The sequence below is a fragment of the Thermobia domestica genome, chromosome 1 (genome assembly GCF_964235325.1).
Source record: "Thermobia domestica chromosome 1, izTheDome1.hap1.1, whole genome shotgun sequence".
Lineage (NCBI taxonomy): Eukaryota > Metazoa > Arthropoda > Insecta > Zygentoma > Lepismatidae > Thermobia > Thermobia domestica.
Window position 1 is genome coordinate 370,554,541 of NC_137454.1, and position 18,710 is coordinate 370,573,250.

General features: G+C 35.1%; 1 protein-coding gene across 3 annotated transcripts in view; it reads right to left on the bottom strand.

The window, feature by feature from the left end:
* LOC145664273 (lysine-specific histone demethylase 1A-like) overlaps positions 1-18,710 on the bottom strand; it is a 675,994-nt gene that overhangs the window by 622,912 nt on the left and 34,372 nt on the right. For all 3 annotated transcript variants that reach the window (XM_081730812.1, XM_081730803.1, XM_081730819.1), the window contains exons 4-5: positions 16,956-17,117; positions 4,600-4,716 (exon numbers count right to left, since the gene is read on the bottom strand). In XM_081730812.1, the coding sequence (XP_081586938.1) occupies positions 4,600-4,716; positions 16,956-17,117 (279 nt within the window). The remainder of the gene's footprint in view (positions 1-4,599; positions 4,717-16,955; positions 17,118-18,710) is intronic.

Here is an 18,710-nt window from a genome sequence, read left to right on the forward strand (position 1 = left end):
TCTTTAATGTCCCATGATCATGCACAGAGGCTAAGGGAGACAGTGATAATGATAAACAATTAAATGGTGGAATGAAGGAAGTGGAAGGAAACGGGAGAACTCTGAGAAAACCAACACACATGGTGTTTGTCCACCACAAAGCCCACTTGGCGCGAGCTGGCATTAAACCAGGGACTTTCCTCAGAAGAAATGAGCACTCTACCGTGAAAGAAATTTGACTTTAAAATTATTAAGTTTTTCGAAGACATACCTTTAGAATCTATACCTTCCGATTTTCGAAGAAAAATTTGGCAGAAAGAATTTTCAAATCTAGTTATATTTAATCACATCCGGAAAAAAAAAAGAAAAAAAAAAACTTCTAGCCATAGTTCTTGTACAGCAAAAACCCTGTGGTTTCAAGTACTTTTGATTCTTACCGGCTTTCAAAATTGATAAAACTCGTAATTTTGATGGCTACATTTGAGATCTTTAGAACTGCATTTCCTGCATGTATATACATCTTCTCAAAGGCCAGGATCTCTGCTTTAAGTTAGTAAACCCATATCTTCCTATCTTTTATAGTAACCACGCAGCAACCTGTTCCCTGCACTATTGTGAACCCTTGTTTTCGTTTGCCACAGAGGCAAAATATATCTAAATCCAAGATTGCGGAAGATGGACAGAAAGTAACAATAATGTTGAACAGGTCACTACTAAGGTAAACTTTGGTGAAAATACAAAAATTTTACTTGACGGTCGAGTAACTATTTTATCTGGAGTGGTTCGACTGACAATCGAGTTCATGCTAACGTGTGTTCATTTATTTACTTACTGAAATAGAACAGGTTTCATACTCAATTACAGTGCTGATCTTTCAGTGTGTTTTCATGGGAGTTCAAAAAGCTCATTTACCACTCCTCTACTGGCACTAACGAGCAAAAACTAGTGAAATATTTTTGTCAATGTGTACCATGTGCTCACAATGACGATAATCACAGAGCATTTAAAAGGTGGGCGTTTCGCTTCTGGAAACGAAAGATAAGGCTTTATGTGGCTTATTATTGACTCCTGATAAGAAATTGATCTCTTGTGATAATCCATAAACATGGGACGGTTGATTATTACTCACGAAGGTGGAAAAGAAGTGATATTTAAGCTGATTAAGCTGATAGCTGATTCAAAAGCGAAGGTTCTTATCTAAACTATTTAGAATATGAGTATTGTATACTTAGGAAAGATAGATGTACCAAAGTAACAGGTAAATCAAAGGGAGGTGGTGTAATTTTCTTAATTAAAAAGAATATAAGATTTGAGGTACTGAATCTAACTCCCCACAATCTCGATGTCATATGCGTCAAACTCAAATCACACTGCAAAGACTTAATAATATGTCTACACTATATCTCACCAAACACTAGTATCGATGATTTTACTAATTATATAAATACTCTTATAATGAATATACATGTATTTAACAGTGAAACAGTCTTGTTAGGTGATTTTAATGTTCCTAGTGTGAACTGGAATACGAACGAAATTTGCGCTTCGCATCATTATATTAAACAAAGGGCTGAAAAATTTATTGAATTCTGTAATATGCTAGATTGTAAGCAATGAAGAAATAGCGTTATTTAACAATTCTCCATCTCTAGTAAGGATAGATAAATACCACCCACCATTTACAGTTGAAATTACTAATAACGTAATGGCTTGTAACATAACAAGAAACAAGATTTTAAATTGTGACTACAAGAAAGCCAATTTTATAGTAATTTATAATAATCTATCCCACTTTACAATTGAAAGCTCATGTAATGATGTTAATAGACTAATTAGCCAAGTATATACTAAAATTAAGAGTAACTTTGACAACAATATTCCAAAGAAAAATACGAATAAAGGTTCAACCCAATGCCCCTGGGTAAACAGAGTTGAAAAATTTAAGAAATAGAAAAAGAAGGTTCCACACACTGTACAGGAGAACAAATATCCCAAAATGATATATAAAATTTTCAGAATGTAGAAAAATGGTAAAGAAATTACATAAGCAATTAAAATATAACTATTTTTTACAACTTGAAACCAGCTTGTTTACAAATCAACAGATGTTTTGGAAAAAAATTTCAAGAACAAAAACTTTATCACAGTGTATGTAATGGATTATGAAGGAAAGATATATCAAGATGTATGCGGTGTATCTAATTTATTTCTGTGCTATTTTCAAAAAAATAAATAAATAAATAAAAATAAAAAATAAAAATAAATAAATTAGTAATTGCACGAATATTAAAATCGAAAATATACATGAAAATGCTAATAATAGTATTATTGGCATTCCTTCTATATCTGAGGCTGATGTTCTTACAGTAATTAAGCGTTTGAAACCTTGTACATCAATAGGCCAGGATCAAGTTCCCAATTATGTAATCAAAGTATGTGCCAACAACCTTGCACCACTCCTTGCTGACATATATATAATATTTCTTTATGGCAGCTATTTTTCCAGATCAACGGAAGAAGTCCATCCAATATTCAAAGGGGGAGACAAACGAAATCCGAGTAATTATTGACCAATAACTATTCTAAATGCCTTTGGGAAAATATTCGAAACGTTGATCTATGAATATTTGTTCTTCCAATTGAAATCACTTGTAATAGAACAACTAAATGGTTTCGTAAAAAACAGATCGATAATGACAAACTTAATAGAAATTATTGATTATATATCGGAATCATTATCTGCAAAAAAGTTGTAATATATATATATAGATCTCTCAAAAGCATTTGACATGGTACTACATTCGTCGTTATTACAAAAGCTAGCATGCTTAGGTTGTCACCATTATTTATAGAATGGTTCAAAAGCTTTCTTAGCAATAGAATTTTTAAGGTTAAAGCTAATAATGTGTTATGAGATGAAGGAGAAATTTTAAAGGGTATTCCTCAAGGGTCAGCCCTAGGACCTTACTGGTTACAGATTTTATTAAGGTCAGTTTAAAGACAAGTTTTGTCGATAGATGTCACTACAGTCTTCGTATCTCTCTAGTGTATTTTTTACCTTTTACGAAAATTCACGATTTCTCTTACAAATTTCAACCTACAGACCTTAAATTTTTAGAGAAGGAATTTCATAATCTATCAAAGGCAATCCGTGCCGACTTTTTATTTAGAATTTTCTTCATTGTTGGAATGAATATCCAAACCTTTAACAATGGAATGGATTCAACAATTAAGAAAATTCTAAAAAAAAAAAATAGGCAGGGATTGTTGCCTCCGATAGGTTATGAAGTTCCTTCTCTAAAAGTTTGAAGTCTGTAGGTTGAAATTTGTAAGAGAAATTGTAAATTTTCTTGAAAAGTAAAAAATACATTAGAGAGATACGAAGACTGTAGTGACATCTATCGCAAAAACTTGTCACTTTAAATCACCCTTAATGATATAATGTACAATCTTGAGAATGTAAAGGTTTCATTATATGCTGATGATGTAAAACTTTTTAAAACGGTGACTACTGTAAAGGACAAAACAGGCGTTCAAAAGGTATTAAATAGTATTTATAAATAGGCGTGTGATAACGGTATGAGAAGAGAACAACAAGCGTTAAGATTTTTAGAGTCCATTCTAGAAAATAAGTTATTCAGTCAGTGCCTTATAAATAATATATCATACAAAGTACCAACCCACAGAGTAAGGAAAGCAGATTTATTGTGTAAGAACGGTACAAAGAATTCTACATTCAATACCTTACTATGTTTAATAACAGACGACTGGACTCGTAGAAATCAGGCTTGTATTAGGTTTTTAGTACTTTTTTAATGTTTTACCCTGTTATAACAATTCAGATATGATTCTCTTTTATAAATATTTATATTTTATTATTAGACAATCTAATCATTAAGATTACGGCTATTTTAGTGGTTTTACTTCGTTATATTTTACTTTATATGACTCAGTTTTAAACTATAAAATATTATAATTGTACTCTTATATGGTATAACTTTGAATTTTACGCCTTTAAATTGTATTATGCAAAAATATTCAATTATCTTGAACAGTGCTATACTTAGCTAGCACTGTTATTAGCACTTTAAATATGTTATTAAATTAAATTAAATTAAATTATTATTATTATTATTATTATTATTATTATTATTATTATTATTATTATTATTATTATTATTAAATAGGTTTCCGAATAAAGCAAGATACAGGCCTTCGTTATCCGTTGATGGAAGTATATTGATGCCTTGAAATAATTCTCATTGATCAAGTCAGTATTGACTATATCCAGATTATTACATACGGATGTCTTGTTTATACTTGCCAGAAGAAGAGTTCCGCAAGAACTTGAACGACAGTGTTGGATATTTTACATATACAAATGTTAAGTACTTTTATTCTTATCACAATACTTTTATTCTTATTGGGTAAATATTGTCTACTTTATGCTCTTTTATGTAGCGTCTTGTATAATAGTATATATTAAAAGAAAGAAAAAGAAGATAAAAAAAACTCTTACCTACACTTGAAAACAAAATATTTTAAAACACAGAACTTGTTTCAATATTGTGATGAAAATAATCTTTATTTTCAGAAAAATGAACCAAGTCTAAGGCTTACCCGAGCTTCAAGAACGATAACATCCATCCCGAACTGTTGCATTTGTTGTGCTGCAGCTAGCCCTGCAATACCAGCTCCTATCACGATCACTTTACCATGCTTCTTTTGTGGTGGGTTCTGTCAGGAAAGAGACATAGTAAATTAACAATGCGTTTCTGTAAAAGTTAATGCACTCGGGAACGCTAATTTGAAACTAGAATCCTAAACCTTGCAATATTTCCTAAATTTGCAACCGCACTCATTAGAAAAAGAAAAAAAAGTTTACGCACTTTAAAAACATATTAATACATGCAATATGCTTGAATTCAGATTGGCTTCAGGTTTAACATGTAACACTATCCTTCAGCAACAGTAACTGATGCAAAGCAATCAGTTAAAAAAGTGCAGCGATGGAGAAAATACGGTTGACCTTTGAGCAGCGAAAACATTCTTAAAATAGTATTGGAAGTTCGAGAACGTCTGTGAAGTACAACAACAATAGAGGCAGGAATATGGAATTGAACCGCCAACACGCCTACACATTGCCCGCTTGTGCGATAAATTTGAAAGAGGAGGAGCAGTGAAGGATATGCATAAGGGAAAATCACACCGGCTTCGCACAGTCATAAGTTGTCTGTTCAGGTGTTAGATGGATTTACACGCTCAACATAGAATTCAATACAACAACGTTTACGTGAAACTGGAGTGAGTATGACAAGTTGTATTCTGCACATAGGAAAAATATAAAACTTGCATTCCATAGATGTTGCATCCATTGAATAAAGGCGACATAGACAGAAAAAATCGTTTTGTGAATAGTTCCTTGACAAGTGCAAGATGATGCTATTTTTGTTTGCAGGGTTTGCAAAAAATCCACATGTTCATGTCGAGCAAGGGGTCAATTTTCCAGGACTCAATGTCTGATGTGGGCTATTAAGGAGACTAACTAGACCGCTCTTTTTTAAAAGTACGGTTACTGGTCAGGTTTAATAAAAGTAGATGCTCGACACATTAATTTTAGCATCTATTAGGACTCTGAGGATGATGATCCATTTCTTATTCAACAAGATTATTATCAACACACTTAAGAGGCATCCAAGCATAAAATAAAACCAGCATTTTTAACAAATCTTCCTCGACTACAGAAAGACAAACTTATAATCCTTCTACATCAGGACTAAAAACCCAAAATTAAATGTGGATAAATGTAGATTAGGCAAGCAATGAGACATCATTAATTACAATAAACAAAAATCCTATATTTTCCAATATTGCACAGAAATTTTCATAGCAGTCGAATTAACGAACACCTCTATCTAGTTTAATGTTACTGGATATGGAAACACTATTAGTTTGATAAAAAAATAGTAACCACCTCATATTAAAGGAATGGCAAACAGTAGTAGAAAATTACCGATCTGGAACAGAATAGACCATATTAGGCCAATCCAGGTCCCGCCTGATAGCAACGACTCGATATTCCAGTGTCGCACGATCTTCCATGTAACACGTATCGCCCAGCTATGAAAAATCGAACACCCTGAAAACTCGTTCTTTTACGACCTCTTTTTAGAGGTGTATTCGTTCCCTTTTATGAGCACTTTCTTCAACCCCCAATTAACATAGCAGGGGTGTACTCGTTCTCTTTTTCAACCCTATATAACATAGCAGAAATTACATAAGACTATGAACAGAGCGACTACGAACATCTATTTTCGCAACCCCTAAATAAGAAAGGCTACGACCACCTTTTTAACCCTTATGTAACAGCGTATGGATGTACTCGTTCTCTTTTACGACCACTTTTTTCAACCCCTATGTAACATAAACGAGTATGGCTTTTTTCAACCCCTATATAACATACCACAGATTACAACCCCTATTTAACATAGCACATATTACATAAGACTATGAACATATATTACAACCCCTATGTAACAGCAAAGCTGACCACTTTTTTTAACCCTTATGTAACATAGTAAAAGGGTGTACTTGTTCTCTTTTTCAACCCCATGTAACAGCAGAGCTGATAAAAGAGTATGGCTTACTTTTCCACCACTATTTAACACAGCAGAGACTATGAACATATATTACAATCCCTATGTAACATAGCAGAGCTGATAAAAGAGTATGATATATTTTTCAACCCCTATTTAACACAGCAAAAGACTATGAACCAATAGCAGGGGTGTACTCGTTCCCTATTATCAACCTCTATGTAACATAGCATTGAATACATAAGACTATGAACACATAGCAGAGAATAATTGGGGTGTATTCGTTCTCTTTTACGACTACTTTTTTAACATAGCAGAGAATAATTGGGGTGTATTCGTTCTCTTTTACGACTACTTTTTTAACATAGCAGAGACTACGAACGCAACACCCCTATGTAACATAGCAGTGCTGATAAGAGTATGGCTTATTTTTAACCACTATTTAACATAGCACAGATTACATAAGACTATGAACTTATATTACAACCCCTATTTAATACAGAAGAGAATACATACGACCATCAACTAGTAGCAGGAGTGTACTCATTATCTTGTATAAACCCCTACGGAACATAGCAGAAATTACACAAGCATTCATTAAGTACTACATGTCCCAAAAGTTCTGACCATCGTGGTCAGGTCAAATATTTAACCCAAGAGTACTGACCATCGATGTCAAAGGTCAAATATTTAAACCCAGATAACTCGTAAACGGAGCCACATATTAAGATACTGCTTCCACATTTAGTAATAGCTCATCAACTACTACATATCCCAAAAGTACTGACCATCGAGGTCAAATATTTAAACCCGAATAACTCGTAAACGGAGCCACATATTGAGGTGCTGTTTCCACATTTAGTAATAGGTCATCAACTACTACATGTCCCAAAAGTACTGACCATCGAGGTCAAAGGTCAAATATTTAAACCCGAATAACTTGTAAACGGAGCGACAGATAAATTTGTGTGACCTATTCAATTTTGTACCAAGCAGAAAAAAGTGAAGGAATAAATTTGTGTGGCTTATTTACTTTTGTAGCAACCAGAAAAAAGCGAAGAAATGCTATTTTAACTAAAAATTTTGTACCTTTTGTACTATTTAAATAAACGAAAGAATAAATTTTAGTGGCTTATTTACTTCTGTATTAACGAGAAAAAAAGCTAAGAAACGCTATTTTAACAAGTTCAGTGTTTTATACCTTTTTGGGCTATTCAAATAAACGAAAAAATAAATTTGTACTAACAAGAAAAAAAGGAAAGATATACCATTTTAACTAGCTGAAAGTTTTATATCATCTTCTACTATTCAAATAAAGGAAGGGATAAATTTGAGTGAGTGGAATGGAATTTGTACCAACGAGAAATGCCATTTTAACTAGCTCAGAATTTCTGTACCTTTTTGTGCTATTCAAATAAACCAAGGAATAACTTTGAGTGGGCTATTTAATTTTGTACCAACCAGAAAAAAGCGAAGGGCCATTTTAAATAACTCAGAATTTTACATCATTTTGTACTACTCTAATAAACGAAGGAATAAATTTAAGTGGGCTATTTAATTTTGTAACAACCAGAAAAAACTGAAGTACCATTTTAACTAGCTGAGTATTTTATACTATTTTGTACTATTTAAATAAACAAAGGAATAAATTTGTACTAACCAGAAAAGGCGAAAGAGGACCATTTTAACTAGCTTAGTATTTTATACCATTTTGTACTATTTAAATAAACAAAGGAATACATTTGAAATAACCAGAAAAAGCGAAAAAGGATCATTTTAACTAGCTCAGAATTTATGTACCTTTTATACTACTCCAAAAGACGAAAGGATAAATTTAAGTGTTCTACTTTTTATACGAGTTATGATGTTAAGACTTAAAACGAAGGATCTAATGGTGATATAGACATGCACCGACGACTTCGCATGCAACTGAAGAAGTAGACGAAAATTATGAGAAAATAGAAGAAATTATAGATAGGGAGAAGAGGGGTGCATCCATAATTGTAATGGGAGATTTCAATGCAGTTGTGGGAGAAAAACAGGAAGGTAGTATCGTAGGCAAATATGGTTTAGGTAAAAAAAAATGAAAGGAGAAAGGGACTAGTGAATTTCTGTAGACTGAATTCACTAGTAATTGGGGACACTTGGTTCAATCAGCACAAGAGAAGATATACATGGAAATCACCAATAGACGGTGGAAGATATCAAATAGACTATGTTATGATTCAGGACTGGTACCGGAATATCTTAAAAAACGCGAAGACCCTTCCCGGGGCTGATATTTTCTCTGATCATAATCTTGTACTGGCCGAAGTAGATATTCAACTGAAAAATGTAGACAGAAGAAAAGTAGGTAACGAAGTGTTGAATACTGAAAAGTTGAAAAACGAGAAAATAAGAAAACTTTTCTTTGAAAAATTCAAAGAAAAATATTCAAACCAGAAAAGAATAGGCGCAGATAGTAACGCACAGCGGGAATACATTAAACTTTGCTTACAGCAGGCTGCAGAAGAATCAGTAGGTTACCGCGAACACAAAACTGCTAAGAAACCATGGGTTACAGAGCAGATGTTGCAGAAAATGAGGGAAAGGAAGACGTGGAAACAGGTTGATACAGAAGAGGACAGAAAGATGAATAATGAGTTACGGAGAGAAACAGACAGAGCGAGGGAAGAGTTTTACAAAAGAAAATGCGAGGATATAGAAGAATTAGAAAGAGCTGGGAAATATGTGGAAATGTATAAGGAGGTGAAATTGTGGAATTTCGGAGGAAACAAGGGTGTATTACGATGGCAGTAGAAAATAAAAATGGGAAGGTAGTCAGCAACAGAAATGAGGTCATAGAAAGATGGAAAGAATACGTGGAAGACTTATATGAGAGTAGGGAGAGACCGTTTAGCATAAATGTTGAAGTAGAAAATGAAGTAGGTAAGGATGATAAAGGGTTTAGTATTCTTCGGGATGAGTTTGAAAAGGCTATATCCGAGATTAGGAATGGAAAGGCAACCGGGATAGATGATATAATAATCGAATTCATTAAAAATATAGGAGACAAGGGAAAGAAAGAATTGTTCCGACTATGCAATGAAATACATGAGACAGGGGAGTGGCCAAAGCACTTCCTGAAGACGATCATGATACCGATGGCTAAGAAATCGAACCCAAAGAGATGTGAGGATTATAGAACTATTAGTCTCATATCTCATGCAGCTAAAATTTTGCTCCAAATACTGAACAGAATGTTATATGGAAGAACAAATGAAGAAGTTGAGGAGGAGCAGTTCCGATTCAGAAGAAGTAAGGGCACAAGAGATGCTATTGGATTATTAAGGGCGATCGGTGAAAGATTTAGAAAAAGGGAAAGAGGTGTATGTTGTATTTATCGATCTAGAAAAGGCTTTTGACCGCGTGAATTGGAAATTGTTGGGAGTTCTAAAGAAGATAGGGTTGGAATGGAAAGATCGAAGACTCATAAAAAACTTATACATCAACCAACAAGTAAGTGTTAGGATAGGAGAAGAACTGACGGAAGAGAGTGCAATTGGAAGGGGAGTTCGACAAGGATGGTGCCTCTCGCCAACACTATTTAATGTCTATCCAGAATAGATAGTTAAAAAAAAAAGTTTACATGATGATGACGGCACTTCGGTAGGAGGTAGAATGATTAGATGCATCAGATTTGCACACGATATGGCGCTTGTTGCAGAATCTGAAAAGGAAATGAATAAAATGTTAGAAAATCTGAGGATGGGCTTTGAAGAATATGGGATGAAAATAAATGTTAGAAAGACAAAAAACACGGTGATTGGAACGAAGAGGTCTGTGTCAAATATAAAAGTGGGAAGGGAGCAAATAGAACAAGTGAATAGTTTTCCATATCTGGGTAGTATTCTTAGTAATGACATGAAGTGCGAACGTGAAATAAAAGCAAGGATAGGAATGGCGAAAGAAGCCTTTAGGAGGAAGAAAAGTCTGTTTGGTGGGACCTTGAAGAGAGAGTTGAGAAAGAGACTCATAAAATGCTTTGTGTAGAGTGTCGTACTGTATGAGGCGGAAACGTGGACATTACGTAAAAGTGATGGAAAACAACTGGAAGCATTCGAAATGTGGGTGTGGAGAAGGATGGAAAGAATTAGTTGGGTAGAGCGGAAAACGAATGAGAGTGTGTTAGAAATGGTGGGGAAAAAAGAACACTTTTAGATATTGTTAAGAAGAGGAAAAGAAACTGGTTGGGACATTGCCTAAGAAGAAATTGTATCACGAGGGACGTCATAGAGGGTATGGTGGCGGGAAAGAGAGGCGGAGGGCGAAGGAGACTACAATTAATGAATGATATAAAAACAGAAAGATCATACGCGAAGACGAAGAGGTTAGCGGAGGACGTGGTGCATGGAAGCTTCTCAGCTGCTGCAAGTGACTTGCCAGTAAGGGCAGAATACCTATGATGATGATGACTTTTTATACCAACCAGATAAAGTGAAGAAGAGCCATTTTAAGTAGATCAGAATTTTATACCTTTTGTACTATTTAAACAAAGGGATATATTTGAGTGGCCTATTTTTTTGTCAACCTGAAGAAATGAAAGCCCATTTTAACTAGCTGAGTATTTTATATCATCTTGTACTATTTAAACCAACGAAGGGATAAATTTGAGTCACTTTTTACACCAACGAAGAAAAGTGAAGGGCCATTATAGCTTTTAGATTATTCAAATAAATGAAGGGATAAATTTGTGACCAAGCTGAAAAAAATGACGGGTCATTTTAACTAACTCATCATTTTATACCTTTCTGGGGGATTCAAATAAACGAAGGAATAAATTTGAGTGGCCTATTTTTAGTTGTGGTGCTATATTTTGTACTACTTTGTATATTTTTGTGTCTCCCAGATAAAGGGCCATTTTAAAGTTTTGCAGTCCAATTTTTGTGATGCGAATTTGTAATTCAACATTTTTAGTATGTTTGTACAAGGAGGGCCATATTACTATGTTTGTGCACTTTTTGTATACCATTCAAAATAAACGAAGAAGGGATATTAAGTTATGGTACTACATTTTTAAATTCGAATCTTTTGTGCCAACAGAAAGAAAAAAAATCCATTTAAATAAGCAACAAGCAACATATTGTTGTGGTAAAACTCTAGGGTCATAGACCAAAATGCTAAACAAGTCGCATTGTTAAATAAATTTTAATTGCTCTCTCGTGATGTAAAAGAAATGCACCATATAAGCAGCTTTTGCCTAATGAAATTATAGTAAAAAATAATGTTAATAACCGTTTGCCTTCCACACTAGTAAGATGCCCTATGTTATGTAAAAACGAATTTGCGCTCAATTGACTGTACCTTAGGACCCTCACTATACTAACAATACAAATGTTAGGGAACGCATTCGTAACGTTCCTTTTTATTTTATTTAAAGTGCATTAATATTGAGAAGCTTAAATATCTGCAGCAATTGAATTTTTAATATACACAAAATAACAAAGAATAATAGTTTTGAGAGTAGAATAAAACTGTTCACAGCTAAGAATTCAGCACTTTCTATAGATGGTGGGCAACACGGAACTTTGAAAACTTTTCTCTTCCTTGGTGAGCTGATTTTTACTTTGATATGATCGCTTCTTCGTACCTGCTTCTAATTATTCTATCCTGGTTTCCTTCTCCCTTTTCCTCTATCAGTACGATGATCCAATTGAAGTGCTCAATAAAATGGCCAAGCATACTGTTTCTTCTTTTTTCTATTATTATCATAATTCGTCGTCCTTCATTAGTTTTCTTTAGTACATCTTAATCCCTTAGTAACGCTAATTGCTATGGAGTCTGTTCTACAGAATTAAGTTAATATTGAATATATGACTCTCTTCTACTTGGATATTTTTTCGTCTGTAACCAACGCCAGCCCATGAAGGTTAAATCTTACATTCGAATATTTAGTTAGTGGCCGAGAAATTTTGGACTTTAGCGTCCCCGTTAGTATTTTGTCAACATATAACTAAACGTAAGATATTATCCGCTAAACGCAGCCCATTAACCATATAACTATGAGCCTTACTTAGTGACGATAGGGGCAATTAAATTTATTTAGCAATGCAACGTGTTTAGCATTTTGGTCTATGACCCTAGAGTTTTACCACACACGAAGTATTACAACAATGTGTTGCTTATTTAAACGGATTTTTTGTTGTTGTTGTTGGTACAAAAGATTCGAATTTAAAAATGTATTACCATAACTTAATGGCCCTTCTTCGTTTATTCTGAATGGCATACAAAAAAATGACCAAACATAGTAATATGGTTCTCCTTGTACAAACATACTATAAAATGTTGAATTACAAATTTGCATTACAAAAATTGGACTGCGAAACTTTAAAATGGCCCTTTATCTGGGAGACACAAAAATATACAAAATAGTACAAAATCTAGCACCACAACTAAATAGGCCATACTCAAATTTATTCCTTCGATTATTTGAATCCCCCAGAAAGGTATAAAATGATGAGTTAGTTAAAATGGTCCTTTTTCTGGTTGACACAAAAAATAGGCCACTCAAATTTATCCCTTCGTTTGTTTAAATAGTACAAAAGGTATAAAATTCTCACTTAGTTAAAATGATATTTCTTTGCTTTTTATGCTTGGTACAAAGCTGAATAGGTCACACAAATTTATCCCTTCGTTTATTTGAATATCACAAAAGGTACAAAATTCTAAGCTAGTTAAAATGGGACGTTCATTTTTTCGTAAATAGATGTTCGTAGTCTCTGTGTTCATAGTCTTATGTAATTTCTGCTATGACATATTCTGGTTGGAAAAGAGAACGAGTACAACTTTGCAATTGTTCATTCTCTGTTATGTTAATTAGGGGTTGCAAAAAGTGCTCATTAAAGGGAACGAGTACAACTCTAGGCTGTGTTACACAGAAGTGCTGCTAAAATAGATGTTTGTAGCCTCTATGTTCATAGTCTTATGTCATTTTTGCTACGTTATATAGGGTTGAAAAGGAGAATGAGTACACCCCTGCTATGTTAATTAGGGGTTGAAAAAAAGCGCTTATAAAAGGGAACTAATACATCCCTAAAAAGAGGTCGTAAAAGAGAACGAGTTTTCAAGGTGTTCGATTTTCCATAGCTGGGCGATACGTGTGACATGGAAGATCGTACAACACTGGAATATCGAGTCGTTGCTATCAGGGGGGAGCTGGATTGGCCTAATATGGTCTATTATGTTCTATTCTGTTCCAGATCGGTAATTTTTTCTACTACTACTGCAAACATACTTAGGTTTGAGAGCTACTGATCATTTCAGAAATCACTGTCGGTCCCCTTATCTGTTCACTAGCTCGCTATAGAGTTAAAAATATACCGACAGTATAACAGACATCACCGCGGGCTACCTTCCACGACTTGCCGGTCGAGTAATAGATCACAGTAGACACATTGCCCAATCTTGACAGAAATGGTCAACCTTTTCAGGTTTGAGGGTTACATTTCATTTCAGAAATCACTGGCGGTCTCCTTATCCGTTCACTACCCCGCCAGAGTAATCATACAACAATACTAGTAATCGATATAGACAATATGATGCAGACCACCGCGGGCCACCTCTCACGACTTCCGATCAATGCGTTGGCCAGCCCTGTTATATTCAGTATACGGTGTTCTATAATTTAAGTTATTCCATTTCAGAAGCGGAGAACCTTACGGACAGCTCGTTAAAAGCTATTAATTTTTACCAAGAGATGAAGGTATCTTTTTATTACATACCAGAATAACAACTATGGAATAAGCAGAGTTCAAGAAATTATCCGTAAGTAATAACATGTACGTCAAAATTGACAGAAATAATAAAGGAAATGAAATATTGCAGCTTTTGCAAATGCCACGTTGCACCACTCAGGCAAAGAAACTTGGTTAGTGTAAAACTAAACTCTTAAGGTTAGTGTAAAGGGACAAGTTTTGCCGATAGATGTCACTACAGTCTTCGTATCTTTCCCGTGTATTTTTTACCTTTTACGAAAATTTACTTTTTTTTTTTTTAATACAAATTTCAACCTAGAGACTTCAAATTTTTAGAAAAGGAACTTCGTAACCTATTAAAGGGAACAATCCGTGCCGATTTTTTATTTAGAATTTTCTTCATTGTTGAAACAGTTCGATTGTTAAAGGTTTGGATATCCATTTCAACAAGCAAGTCACTTCAACAATGAAGAAAATTCTAAATAAAATATCGGCACGGATTATTGCCTTCGATAGATTATGAAGTTCCTTTTCTGAAAATTTGAAGTCTGTAGGTTGAAATTTGTTAGAGAAATCGTGAATTTTCGTGAAAAATAAAAAATACATGGGAGAGATACAAAGACTGTAGTGCCATCTATCGGCAAAACTTGTCCCTTTAAACCAACCACAATAGCAAACAGTGCGTTGAAACTGCATACCTTGATGTATTATCGGGTTGTGTTTAGTTTAGAGGAAACTACTGAAACCTCTATATATTCTGAAATAGCGTGGATTCATCTATCCGATGTGTTAAAACTCGCACCGTAACTTACACTTCGACCGGCCATTCGAATTGTAAGTTACGTTGCGAGTTTTGTAAGACAATTTTCGCGAAAAGGTATGTGGCTGTCGTGGAATACTACTATAGTGGAAGATCCACTATTTGTCAGGAATCTAAAAACTATAAAAATCAACTCTCTAAATCATCAGTAACACATTCTGACATCAATTTATACAGAAAACCTTCGGTTGTGCGGAAATGTCATAAATCAAATTCGTTTGCATCAAGATAAGGCTTCGTCACATACATCTCATAGTACGGACAGATTTCTGCAACTCCGTGCGGACTAGCCACGTTGGCTGCTTGGCAATCGTCAAGAGCTCGAGGGGATCACGAGGCGCAGGAATTGTAGGCCTTGGTCGAATTCTTGGGATGTTTTCTTGAGTCTTCCTACCAAAAAGGTTGCGGAAGCCTAATTTCATCTTTCCGAAAGAAGTCTTCTCGGGCCCCCCTTGCTCATATCGGGAGTCCCTCTAGGATTTAATCTAGGTCTCCTGTTGTTTCTTCTTGTTATTAATGATAATCCTCTGTGTATTAAAACTTCTCAAGAAGTTCTTTTTGCCGACGATCTCAAATTATAGTCCGAAGTAAGTTCAATTGATGACTGCGGGAAACTTCAACAGGATCTAGAGTTTAAATATGGTGTGATAAGAATAAATTAGTTCTGAATGTGTCCAAATGTAAATCTGTATCTTTCATAAGGAAAGAAAATTCAATTAACTTTACCTATAAAATAAGTGGTAACTCCTTGTCAACCCCAAATACTATCAAAGATCTAGGAGTTATATTTGATAGCAAACTAACCTTTGCTCAATACATTGACGCGATAACGAGTAATGTATATGGAAACCTAGGTTTAATTTATAGGATAAGACAGGATTTCTACAAAGAATCAACATTTATAAGGTTATATTTTTCGTATGTGAGGTCAAAATTAGAATACTGTTCTACTGTTTGGACACCAAATGTCACTAAATACTCTGATACAATAAAAATATACAGTATTATAATAGTGTATATTAAACAATTATGTATACAACACTATAACTGGTCATTAAGCCTGTTGTGTTGTCTTTATGAAATAAATAAATATCAGTACGACCCCGTGAGCCAATAAAACTTTGTACTTAGCAAAGGACCCTGTAGTCCGTAACGGTCCCGTGTTAAGTTTTATATATATATATATGGGGGCCTTTAAGGACCTTCACCAAGGGCCCTCAACTTGGCCAGTCCGACACTGTCTGCAACAAATGAAGACAACCACAAGCATCAAACTATTCTATTTGAGGACATATAAATGGTCACTAAATGCCATAATTTCTGCGGGTTTGGGTTTCGTCTCCTAAAGAGAGAATTTACCCCGCGTCGTGTCACCATTCCCCAGTGCCTGTGGAAAGCCTGTAAAGAAGAATGGCATAAGATTCTCCTTTCTGTACTCTGTAGAAGCCTTTTAGAATGGAAATTGCGGTGCAGAGTTATTGTTAAAATACACTGAGGCCAACAGATGGTGGCACCGTAGCTTTACCTAAGAAAATTTCAAGGTTAAATTTGGACATATATACGCATTTAATATAATGTATGTAAGCAACATTCTTTTTCATGTATATTTAACGGGCCAACTTTCGAAGTTTACTCCAAACTAACCCTCCTTTTACGGCCATACTAATTAATAATAATTCATGCTGTAGGAAAATGATACAAAAAACAAAATCCTTGTGGAAAGTATGTTTTTGATTCTCAAGAAAAACAAAAGCAAAAATCTGTGTAACAAAAATAAACAAATGTATATAGCCAACCATGGTACCGGTATATCCCCAATTATCATACCTTACTTCTTTTGAAGATTCCAAAATTTATAAAACCGTGTCTTTCTAGAAAGGCATGAATTCTCATAACTAAAGGACCATCACTATTATATGGAGAGTCCACTTGAACCAAGGCATTCTCAAATAAAAGCTGTTGCTTCGGGTTTTCCAGCCACAACTGCAACTGAAAAAGAAAGAAAGATTAATATTTGCAGTAGCAGTAGACAACGTTGAAAAATCAAGTAGCCACCCAGGTCCCTTACATGTAAGCAATATAAGTATAATATTAAGAATGAGTTTTTTTTTTTTTTTTTTTTTTTTTAAACGATGTACGAACTTCGTTCAAGCCTACTATTCAACTAATATACATACAAATTAGAACCTAAAATCTTCTTCGATTGAAAACTATTACATACTGTGAAATATATATATATATATATATATATATATATATATATATATATAAGGGGCGATCAACCGAAACCTGTTCGTTCCATGTATTATTGGTATAGTGTGTAGGACGATATTGTTTGTTTAATAGTGTATAATGACTAATGTCCCTGTGTGTTGGGTGTAGGAGTGTTGTTGATACGTGTTTCCGTTTTGCAGATATAACGAGTGAAAGATGGCGTTCAAGATCCCGCAAGGACCAGCGTGCCATCATCCAGTTTCTGAGTGCCAAAAGTTGTCACCCAGCTCAAGTGTTCCGGCATATGAAAGACGTGTATGGTGATGCATGCATCTCTAAAACAACAATTGTGGACTGGGCCAGAATGTTTCGGAAGGGGCGTGAACAAACCACTGATTATCCCCGTCCTGGTCAAGCCCATGTTGTTGCCACAGAAGACGCGCGTGAAAAGGTGAATGCGGCTATAGCTGCGTACAGACGCATTAGTATTCAATCCATAGCGAACGGGTTAAACATGAGTTATGGTACTAATCAGAAAACTGTGAAAGATCTGGGGTATCATAAAGTGTGTGCGCAGTGGATCCACAAGATATTGAGGGAAGACCAAAAGTTGGAGCGTATGGATTGCGCCATTAAACCTTTGTCACGTTACCATTTGGAAGATAACGACTTCTTTCTGGGGATGAAACTTGGTGCCATCATTTTGAACCGAGTTCAAAGTCTTCCAGTATGCAGTGGAAACACCCCTCATCTCCCCGTCCCAAAAAGTCCAAGACGCAACCGTCTGCGGGGAAAGTTATGGTGTCTGTTCTTTGATTGTCATGGACCAGTATTGCTCGACTTCAAGGAACTAGGACAGTCCATCAACGCCACACGCTACTGGCAGACCTTGACACAGTTACGAAAAGCCATCAAAAACAAAAGGCCTGGTTTATTGACCACTGGAGTCATTGTGTTGCATAACAACGCGGGTCCACACGTTGCAAACCAAGTGCAGGATTTTATTGAACGATTTAAGTGGGAAATGTTGACACCCGCCCTACAGCCCTGACCTTTCACCTTGTGACTTGAAAGTCACAAGGGCCTCTAAAGAAAGCATTAAAAGATCAGAGATTCCAGTCTGACGCTGAGGTTCAGGACGCTGTGCGTGATTGGTTTGATAGTCAGCCGTCCAAAGTTTAGATGGACGGCATTTGTAAGTTAGTGACATAGTGGGACAAGTGTCTCAACGCTCATGGTGACTTCTCCTGAACAATAGTTTTACTGCAAGCTAACCATAGACGCTAGTGCGAGTGTGTGTAAGGTGTGCCGGGAATAAACCGACGCACTTCTCATACGTGTTTAGGACCTCAATACACGACAATAGTT